The sequence below is a fragment of the Otolemur garnettii genome, unplaced genomic scaffold, assembly GCF_000181295.1.
Source record: "Otolemur garnettii isolate 467f Iridium unplaced genomic scaffold, OtoGar3 scaffold00035, whole genome shotgun sequence".
Lineage (NCBI taxonomy): Eukaryota > Metazoa > Chordata > Mammalia > Primates > Galagidae > Otolemur > Otolemur garnettii.
This window is the reverse complement of record NW_003852430.1, coordinates 14,006,945-14,018,217: the sequence shown is the minus strand read 5'-3', so window position 1 is coordinate 14,018,217 and position 11,273 is coordinate 14,006,945. Positions and strand designations below refer to the sequence as shown.

General features: G+C 39.4%; 1 protein-coding gene across 2 annotated transcripts in view; it reads right to left on the bottom strand.

Annotated features, from left to right (window-relative positions):
- Positions 1-9,247: 9,247 nt before the first annotated feature.
- Positions 9,248-11,273, bottom strand: part of SDHAF4 (succinate dehydrogenase complex assembly factor 4) — a 7,819-nt gene continuing 5,793 nt past the window's right edge. For both annotated transcript variants that reach the window (XM_023513147.1, XM_012805070.2), the window contains exon 3: positions 9,248-9,455. In XM_023513147.1, the coding sequence (XP_023368915.1) occupies positions 9,346-9,455 (110 nt within the window). In that variant the 3' untranslated portion in view covers positions 9,248-9,345. The remainder of the gene's footprint in view (positions 9,456-11,273) is intronic.

Here is an 11,273-nt window from a genome sequence, read left to right as displayed (position 1 = left end):
ACAGCTCATAGCAACCTCCAACTCCTGGGCTCAAGCGAGTCTCCTGCCTCAGCCTCCCAAGTAGCTGGGACTACAGGCGCCCTCCACAACGCCTGGCCATTTTTTGGTTGCAGCCATCATTGTTTGGCAGGCCCGGGCTGGGGATTCGAACCCGCCACCTTAGGTGTATGTGGCTGGCGCCTTAGCTGCTTGAGCCACAGGCGCCGAGCCAACTATCCATCCTTTCAGGTTTCATTTTGTGATTGCACCGGTTCAGTCACACCTTCAGCCTCCCCTTCTAATTTTAGTTCTCTCACTATTTCCACCACGTAGGCAGTGACTTCCTTCACTGAGGTCTTGAACCCCTCAAAGTCATCTCTGAGGATTAGAATCAATTTCTTCCAAACTCTTTTTAATGTTGATATTTTTACCCCCTCCCATGAATCGTCAATGTTCTTAATAGGATCTAGAATGGGGGGTCCTTTCTAGGAAGTTTTTGTTTGCCCAGACCCATCAGAGGAATCACACTACCCAAGGCACCTATTGCCTTACAAAGTACATTTCTTAAATAGGAAGACTTGAAAGCCAAAATTACTTCTTGACCCATGGCTGCAGAATAGATTATATGTTAGCAGGCACAAAAAGAACACTAATCTGCTGTACATCTCCTGCAGAGCTCTTGAGTGACTAGGTGCATTGTCAGTGAGCAGCAATATTTTGAAAGGAATCTTCATTTCTGAGCAGTAGGTCTTGACAGTGGGATCAAAATATTCATTAAGCTCTGGTACAAATAGATGTGCTATCATCCGGGCTTTGTTGTTCCAATTATAGTGCATAGGTGTAGGCAATTCAGCACAATTTTTAAGGGCCCTAGGACTTTTGAAATGATACTATGTAAAGGAGCATTGGCTTCAACTTCAGGTCCCCTAACAAGAGGGTCAGCCTGCCCTCTGAAGCCAGGCACTGACTTTTCCTACCTAGCTATGAAAGTCCTAGGCGGCATCTTCCAATAGAAGGCTGTTTTGTCTCCCTTGGGCATATGCTGCTCACTGCAGCCACCTTTGTCAGTGATCTCTGCTCAGTCTCCTGGACAACCCCTCAGTCCAGCTCCTAAATCAGCACTTGCTGCTTCGCTGTCCACTTTTTGAGTCATGCAGATAACTTCTACCCTTAAACCTAATGAACCAACCTCTGCTAGCTTCAGACTTTTTTCCTGGAGTTTCCTGACCTCTCTCAGCCTTCTAGAATTTAACAAAGTTAGGGTGTTGCTGTGGATGAGGTTTTGGCTGAAGGGAATGTTGTGGCTGGTTTGAACTTCTTATCCAGACCAAACTTGCCCTGTATCAGGAATAAGCCTGATTGACTTTCTTATTATTCATATATTCACTAGAGTAGCACTTATAACTTCCTTCAAGAACTTTTCCACATTCACAACTTGGCTAACTGTTCAGGATAAGAGACCCAGCTTCAGCTGTCTTAACTTCCTCACTAAGCTTAATCATGTCTAGCTTTTAATTTAAAGTGAGAGATGTGTGACTCTTACTTTCATCTGAACACGTAGAGGCCATTGTAGGGTTAGTAAGTAACCTAACTTTAATATGGTTGTGTCTTAGAGGATAGGGAGGCCTGAGGAGAGGGAGAGAGAAGAGGGGAGGATGGCCAGACAGTGGACCAGTCCGAACACACACAACATTTATCAATTAAGTTCACTGTCTTAAATGAGTGTAATTTGTGACACCCCCAAATCATTACAATTGTAATATATAAGACCAGCGTAATAAGTATAACAACAATAAAAAATCCAAAATATTATCAGAACTACCAGCTATGACACAGAGACATGAAGTACACACATGCTTGTGGAAAATGGTGCCAACAGACGTGCTTGACATGGGGGTGCCAGAAAACTTCAGTTTATGAAAAATACAACATCTGCAAAGCATGATCAAGAAAAGTGAAATAAAATGAGGTACACCTGCAAAAGTGCCCCCCTTCTGCTCTCTCCACGGAGCCCTGAACAATTTGATATTTGGTGCTGCCTGATCATAAATCACTGTCTGACTAAATAAACGTCTTAAAACTTTAATGTGCCTGTTTATCTCTGACACCATTTTAATAGGTTATGGCTAATAAATGTTTAAGTAAATGAGTTGATGAACTGCAGTAATTTTCCATTAGCTGGCTGTGAATATTTTTGGACATCAGATCACTCAAAACTCTACAGGGAGAGGGGTAGAAATATATATAGAGAGATATGTATGTATTTGTATATATTTTTAAAAATAAAGTGATTTCTTCTTGTCAAATGCCCCCCAATATTGGTTGCTAAAACTGCCTAGTCAGTGTCTCTTGAGGTGGAATGAATGACAATTTCCTATATCTCTACCTGCTCACTGTTTTAGTAAAAGGTGAAAGATTTATATGATCTGAAGAGAAACCAGAGTATTTCTCACTGTTTCCAAAAGGAATTTTAACAACATATTTAACAAATAGAGTGGTTTGGCATAGGCAGTATGTTCTTGATAATTAGTTCTATTGTCAAATATTATGCTTTTACGTAATATTTATGTAATTTTATAAATCTACTTCGTTATTGTTGCCTTATTTCTGGACTCTTCCTCTGTGCAACTATGTGAGGATGCTTTGATTACTGAACCGTAGACAGAGGTTTCATTTTGTCTCTGTGTGGGAGGTTGCTATTTATGAGGAAAAAACTGCAGACAGATTCTAGTCTGAAAACTAAGGAAAAATCAGAGTGGTGCTAACTCAAATGGATTTGAGCAGAAATGGGGCACTTCGATGATCTTTATATAAATGGAAGAAAACATGCAGCCTCCCATATTCTCGGCCGAGGGACGTCTAAGGCGAGTCTGTTGTCTGTCCCTTCCCTGCTGCTTACAGGGACTGATACAGAAATAGCCGCTTCCAAAGTTTATAGTTATTAAAGTAGAATTTCAATTTATTAAAGAAAATGTAACTGCAACATTTTTTATTACTAAGCCTTCCTCCTAAAAGTGTGTTCACTTTTGACTAGCAAGTGACCTTAGGATTTTTTTGGTTTTTTGCCTATGACTGGACCTGGGATGGCCCACGGCGTGGTAACAACCAGGAGCCGAGGGTAACTCATCCATGCAGGGGCACATGGCTGGGTCAAACCCCCAGGGAAAGGCAAGGACATCCACATTATTGGGGGTGGTGGGAATGGACTAGGGGGGACTTCCTTCTCTTCTTTGAGGTTGTGTAAGTGTCCCTAAGTGCTTACACAATCTAGAAATTTGGGGAAAGGCCTCTTGTCTTTAGTTTATCACTAAATAATGACATCCAGGCATGCCTGGCTCACTGAAAGGCTGGGGGCCACTTCCTACATACAAGGCTTGGTGTAGGCATCTTGTATCATGGCTCTTGTTATGGGTTGATCATGCATCTCCCAAGAAATGTATGTTGAGGCTCTAACCCCTCCTACCTTGAACGTGACTTTATTTGGAAATAGGGTCACGGCAGATGCAACTTGTTAAGACGAGTTCACACTGGCATAGAGTTGGCCCTTAATACCACATTACTGGTGTTATAAAAAGACGTCTGTATGAAGACAGAGACACACACAGAACCCCAGTGACTGTAGAGGCAGGGACTGGACTCATGCACCTGCAAACCGGGAATACTAGGGCTTGCTGGCATACCAGCAGAAGCTAAGAGGAGACAAAGAGGATTCCCCTTCAGGTTTCAGAGGGAGCATGGCTCTGCCAACATTTTGATTTCGGAATTCTAGCCTTCAGAACTGTCAAAGAATACATTTCTGTTGTCTTAAGTCACCTAGTTCATGGTACTTTTGTTATGAAAGCCCTAGGAAACAAATACAGCTCTCGGGCACTTGGCACTTAGTCCTGGGTATTCCCTACCCCATTCCCTCAGAGCTTTTCTATCTTGGGTACTGTTTGTTGTAAGACAAAATGGACCATACCTGCTCTTTAAGCCAAAGCCTGTGCCTTTCAGCAGTGGCTCCCTCAAAGGACACGAGTCACAATAGCTATTTACTTCCCTGGAGGAATAAAAGGGGTGCAGAAAGAACTGGGACCTTAAAAACACAATGTTGGCCTCTCCTTCCTGGGTTGGTATATGGGGTAAAGAAGTTATTCTATTAAGTTAGACGGTGACGAGAATTGCCAAAATATAAAACAATATCACACTCTTCTCAGTTTCTTTTTTGTTTTTTTAGTTTTATTTAGTTTATTTTAGTTTTATTTTTAAAATGTTATTTTATGTTAACACGCAATATGTTCATTGCTGGGTTATTTTCAAATGAACTAAACATTTTAAATATTAATCAGCTTTAATTCCTAATATAGTTAAGTATAGCTAGATATGAAACACATAAACAAAAGTTATTTTCAAATGAACTAAATATTTTAAATATGAATCAGCTTTAATTCCTAATCCAGTTAAGTATAGCAAGATATGAAACACATAAACAAAAGTTTCTTTGGGGTCCTCAACAATTTTAGGACCTCAAAAGTTTCTAAAAGTATTAAAGGGTCTTAAGACCAAAAAGTTTAATCACCACTTATATGAGCAGACCCTGTCATCTCCATGTAAAACCTTGAATAACAGAGATGGCTGTTTTTCTTTGATTTGCCACCCAGACTTGGGTGATTATAAGAGAAAACCTGGTTTAGACAGAATATACGGTATTTTCTCACTAAAAAGGAGAGGGAGATACAAAAAGCAGTCCATGTTAGAACCAAGGCCAATGTCAACAGCAGTGTCATCAAGAGGTGTCTATTTCTACAAATACATCTTGAAGACTTAGAACAAAGTGGTCATCCATCATACAGATTTCCTAATTTGACATACACCGTCCTATTCATGGATAGTTCAATTATCTTTTATAATTCATTTATAGCTTAGGAATGTCTGGGAGAGCTTAGTTTCAGTGTTACACAGAAGGATGTCCACCAGAAATGCTCTTCTTGGACTAGAAATGGCTTAAGGAATCTATATACCCAGGAATCTTAATTATACCACTCTGCTCATTCCACAACTTCTTGATCAATGTCCATGGAGGCTTATCTGTGGCAAAGTCAGAACATGTTTGCTCATAGACTATTTAATTAATAAATATCACTTAGAATCAGTTTAGATTTTCAAGGTGAAACTGCAGGTCTTTGAAGAGTCATCTAGTACTGAACGCCCAGAAACTGACAGTCTCGTCAAACTTAGGAAGTCTTTTTGGTCTGGTGGACCTGCAGTCTATTTCGTCTTCAGTAGCTTGTCATTTGGAACTGTTCACAGGTGCGAATCAAACACACTAGCCTTTACCCCACCGTGACAGGGGTTGTTTCATTCATCACTAAATATAAAGAGCCTAGCAGAATACCCAGCACACAGGTAACTGACACCAATGAATGAATCAATTTAATGAATGGATGAACTCACCAGGCACTCTTCATTTTACCGTCTTTCTAATTGGTCAATCAACACTGATTAATCGGCCATCACCACTTTTATCCTGTACTTATGAAACTTACTGTCCTGTTCTGAAATTGTCCTTTGAATTGATGATTATCATTAACAGTTGCTATTATGAAGTTTTCACACTGTAAACTATTCAATCAGCCAATGAATATTGATTATTTATTAGCAGAATGTGGCTTTAGGCCTGCTCTTACAAGCTTAATAATATCATATTTTGACTCAGAGTAGGTCCCACTAACTTACATCCAAATAAGAAAAATGCTGGACATAACTTATTCAGTCAAAACACCCGATAGATACAATTCTCCATGGTATGAACTTTGTACATAAAAGATCAACATATAATTTCCCAGAAATCCCCCAAGCAATGTAAAGTATTTAAACTATGATTATACTAGAAAAAGTCACAAGCTTTGTGTGACCTTTTCTGAAAACCTGTCTATAAATTCTTTTAAAATTATCCATGTTAATTAGGGTTCTCTAAGAAACAGCACGATGGTATTAAGTCTGAAAAGATTTATTAGCTGTGAACTTTAAAGGAGAGTAGTAGGCAAGGTCTGACTCCTGTGAAGGGGAGAGTATAGGAAAGAAGCATTGGGTGGGAGAAGTCTTAGACAGTAGCATGGTGCTAAGAAAATTCTGGGCAGGCGAAAGGGGAGTTGTTGAGTTAATGTTGCTCATCAGAGGAGTGGGCCAGCATTAACAGCCCTGCCATACTAATTCCTTGGTGGGGAACAGCAGGAACGCAGTGGCAGATCCCATAGGGTAGCTGCTGGGGTTCTCCGCTAACTCCTGCTGCCCATAGGTCATGTGGGCAATGTGTTTCGATGGCTGCCACATCATCTTTTGTAGGTATCAAATTGACAGTCTTCAAGTTCATTAATGTTTGATAGACACTCAGACCACAAATAATCTCCGTTTTACCTCTGTATTTGATAACTGTCATGAAACATGTTACTATGAGCAGAGGTTAAGGCTCTCAATAGAACATTATGGTTGTTATTTATTTTATATTAGCTTCTGAATGTTGTTTTATCACATATCATGTTGATTACTGTAGAACACAAGCAAAAGCATACAGTAAAAAAATTTAACCTACTTTTTGGGAATGTTAACTTAGTAAAACCCTTCGCTGATTTGGGCTAACTGTAGGTTGCCCAGGTTATAGAATACTTGGTTATTACTTAGCAGCTTACTCAGGACTGCAAATAGAACAAGAGTTGACTAAGAGAGAAAATGGATCTAAGAATCAAATGATTACTTCCAAATAGCACACCAGTTAGTTTCTAAGGAAAATAACTTTCATCCTCTTAAATGAGTGTCCCTACAATCTTCTCAAATAATATTGCACTAATAATTCATATCACACAGTTATTAAACTACTACTTCATTCTGTGTTTAGATTCTGAAAACCCTTTTTCCTAAGAAGCTCAAGTGTAGCCTGGGGCCTGAAGGCCCAATGTTGGCAACTGAGTGAGGCCTGAGGACACGCAGCAAAGGAGGCCCTAAGACCCAGCAGTTCCTTCCTTCCTTGATTCCAGATCTGTAAACCAGACCTGACGTTTCCTGACCCAGTTATCAGAAGACCACAGGACAGAAGCCTTCGAGTCATCAAAACTGACTAAGCTCACCCATTCTATCCCATTTTCCTCATATTACCCCTCCATACCTACTTATCTGTTTTCTTATAAAAGAAACCTGCAACTCAGTAATTTATAAAGAAACACAATTTATTATTACTTTGTTACTCTGGAGGCCAAGAAGTCCGAGGCTGAGGGGCTGCATCTGGTGAGGCTCTTCTTGCTGGGGTTGGGGGGATCCTCTGCAGGGTCCTGAGGCACAGGGCACCATGTGGCAAGGGGCCAAGCCTGCCAGCTCAGGTCTTTCTCCTTTTACAAAGTCACTAATGTTCCACCCTGATGACCTCATCTACCAAAGGCCCCACCTAGGAAATGCAGCTGGATTTTCCACCCCATTAAAATATTGTTACAATGGGAATTAAATTTTTACATGAGTTTCAGAGGGACAAACCACAGCATTCTGCTCCTGGGCCCCCAAAACTAACGTCCTTCTCACTTACGAATACATTAATTCCATCCTCTACCGCCAAAGTCTTAATTCGTTCCAGCACTAACTCCAAAGTCTCATCTACTCGCCTGTATAAACAAGTTATCTATTTGCAAGATACAGTGGTGAGACAGGCATGAGACACAGATTCCCATTCCAAAAGGGAAAAATAAGAAACCCCAAATCAGAAACCCAGAGGGGTACACATTAAACCCTAAAGCTGGAGAATAATCTCTTTCAACTTCCTTACCGGGCATCCTGGAACAGAGAGGTAGGGAAGCAATCTCTCAAAGGCTCCACCTCTCAATATTACCACTCTGGGGATTAAATTTCAACTTAAATTTCAGCAAAGACAACTGTGTAAACCTGGACAGCTACCTTAATTTTATATTCCAAACTAACATATTTTAGTTTATTCATTTAAATAATCTTTTATTTTTCAACTAATGATTTTTTAATGTTCTAGTTATATAAAATAATTTCAACTCAAGTATTTCAAATTTCAGTTTTTAGTTCTTTCTCCCCAGGAAGCCTGGAGAACCTGATTCATAATTTAAGGATAGCTGATGCTTACTGAGAGGTTCATGGGCTACACACTGGTTCAAGTGGCTTATATGGTGGGATGGTTAATTTTTTGTGTCAAATTGAATAGACCATGAGGTACCGAAGTTCAACAGTTTCTGGATGTGATTAATGCTTGAATTGGTCAATTCAGTAAAGCAGATGGTCCTCCCAATGCAGGTGGGCATCATGCAAGTCAATGAGGGCCTGAATAGGTCAAAAGGTAGAAGGAGGAATTCATCTCTCCTTTTCAGCCTCTGTGCTCGAGCGGGGACATTTCATTTAATCTTCTTTTGCCTTTGGACTGGTTTCATTCATATCACTGGCTCCCCTGCCAGGCCTTCTGAATCAAACTAAACCACACCACTGCCTGTCCTGAGTTTCTAGTTTCCAGATGACAGATCATGGGATTTCTCAGCCTCAAGAATTATATGAGCTAACTCCTCATAATCAATCAATCTACCTCTATCTACGTCTACCCTATTGGTTCTATTTTTCTGAGAAATGCTAATACGCATATTATTTATCATTTAAAATTATTAGCTATTAATATCTCCAATTTATATACACTAACACTAAAACAGAAAAGTTACCCAAAGGCAAGTCAGGATTTAAACCCAAGTTATCTGGCTAAAAAAAAAATTGCTGTTATTGTGGCCTTCTCAAAGTACAATGCCTTTTTCAACTCACATTGAAAAAGACACTACTACAGGGCGGCGCCTGTGGCTCAGTGAGTAGGGCGCTGGCCCCATATATGGAGGGTGGTGGGTTCAAACCCGGCCTCAGCCAAACCGCAACAAAAAAACAGCCAGGCATTGTGGTGAGCACCTGTAGTCCCAGCTACTCGGGAGGCTGAGGCAAGAGAATCACCTAAGCCCAGGAGTTGGAGGTTGCTGTGACACCATGGCACTCTACTGAGGGTGATAAAGTGAGTCTCTAAAATAAATAAATAAATAAATAATAAAAAGACACTACAACACAGCAACACAATCATTTAAAAAATATTTTATTTACATGTGCCTTTTACAAGAAACCGATTAAACTGAAAAAACAATGAAGTAAAAGTTTACAGCTCGAATCATCTTTATATGCTGCGATAAATTTAAAGATACTATGTACTAATGTAAAAATATTTACCCTTTCCTATATTTATGGCAGCGTATTTTTATCCAAAGCCATCAGATATATTTTTAAACACATTATGGAAATTACATGACTTAAAAGGATATATTCAAAAAATAATCCTTCAATTAAAGAATACATGACTTAAAAATCAATACAACGGCCCTTCCGTTCCCAATCTCCATAGCGTGTAGGTTCTGGGCCCCTGGGTCCACCTTTTTCTTTGGTAACTGGATTAATATCATCTGGAAATTCTAAGGAAAACAGAAAATGTAAGCAAAGCAGTCAAAAAAGCTGGGAAAAACTTATGGTCAATTACGAAGGTGAGGCTGCATCGCAGGCTAAATTACTAACCAGGTTACTATACAGGCTTAAATAAACTATATGGATGATTCTATTTCCTGAGTTTCAGAAACTACTTTAGTATACAATTTTCATATTCAGTCAACAGAGTTCCAGAATCGCTAGTTCAGGTGCCAAGCCTGCCAGCTAAGGTCTTTCTCCTTTTACAAAGTCACTAATGTTCCACCCTGATGACCTCATCTACCAAAGGCCCCGCCTAGAAAATGCAGCTGGATTTTCCACCCCATTAACACTGTCAAGGGTTGTAGATTGTTCATATAAAATGAGAATTGAAAAGCTATCTGCTGGATTTGGTGATGTCTATCAGAGCAGTTTCTAAGGGATGGTAGGTTTAACAAAAACTTGAGTGGTTCAAAAATGAAGATGCCTACCATCACATCAAATAGATGAACAGCTTTGCAAATGTGCTTTCTTTTTTTTTCTTTATTGTGGTGAAATATATCTAACAATATTTATAATTTTAACCATTTGTAAGTATATAACTGGTGGCATTGAATACATTCACAATTTTGTGGAACCATACCCACTGTCTCTGCCTAAAACTTTCTCATCCTCCCCATAACAAACTGTGTACCCATTAAACAGTAACCTCCCCCAGCCCGACAACCTCTATTCTACTCTCCGTCTCTAGGAGTTTGCCTACTCTAGGTGCCTCATAGAAGTGGAGTCAGACAACACTTGTCCTTCTGTGTCCAGCTTATTTCACTAAGCATGTTTCCAAGGCTCATCTATGTCACAACATATTCAAATTCCATTGCTTTTTATGACTGAATAGTATTCCACTGCATGGCTCTGTGTGCCACGTTTTGTTCATCCATTCATTTCATGATGAACACTTGGGATTGTTCCCCCCTTGTGGCCATGGTGAGTAATGTTATGCACATGGGTATACAGATACCTGTTCAAGTCCCTGCTCTCAATGCTTTTAGATATATACCTGGGAGTGAAATTGCTTTGGCCACACAGTAATTCTGACTTTTTGAAGAATGACAGAGGCTACATCATGTTACTTTCTCATCAGAAATGCATGAGTATTCTAATTTGTCCACATTCTTGACATCAATTTTCCAGTTTTTTGGTTAAACCCATTATAGTTTTGATTTACGTTTCCCTAGTGATTAATGATGCTAAGCATTTTGTCATGTGTTCATTGGTCATTTGTATATCTTCTTTGGAGGAGTATCTAGTCGAGTCCTTTGCCATTTTTGAATTGGATTTTTTTTTTTTTTGAGCAAAGTTGCAGGAGTTCTGGATATTAACTGCTGTCAATATGATTTACAAATATTTTCTACCATTCTATAGATTGTCCTTTTGCTTTCTTGATAATGTCCTCTGGTACAAAAATGTTCCCAATTTTGATGAAGTGCAACTTACTTATTTTCTGTTATTGTTGCCTGTGCCTTTGTTGTCATATGCATGAGATATCATGGAGATTTGCCCTGAAATATTCTTCTAAGAGCTTTATAGTTTTAGTTCTTAAGTTTAGATCTTTGATACATTTTGAGTTAGTTTTTGTGTATAGTAAGGTAAATGTCCAACCTTTTAATCTGCAGGTGGATAACCAGTTTTCCCAGTATCATTTATTGAAAAGACTGTCCTTTCTCCAATGAATGGTTTTGGCACCCATGTCAAGAACTAATTGACCATATGTGCGAGAGTTTATTTCTGGGCTTGCTGTTTAATTCTTATGTATATGCTGTTTTTTTTTT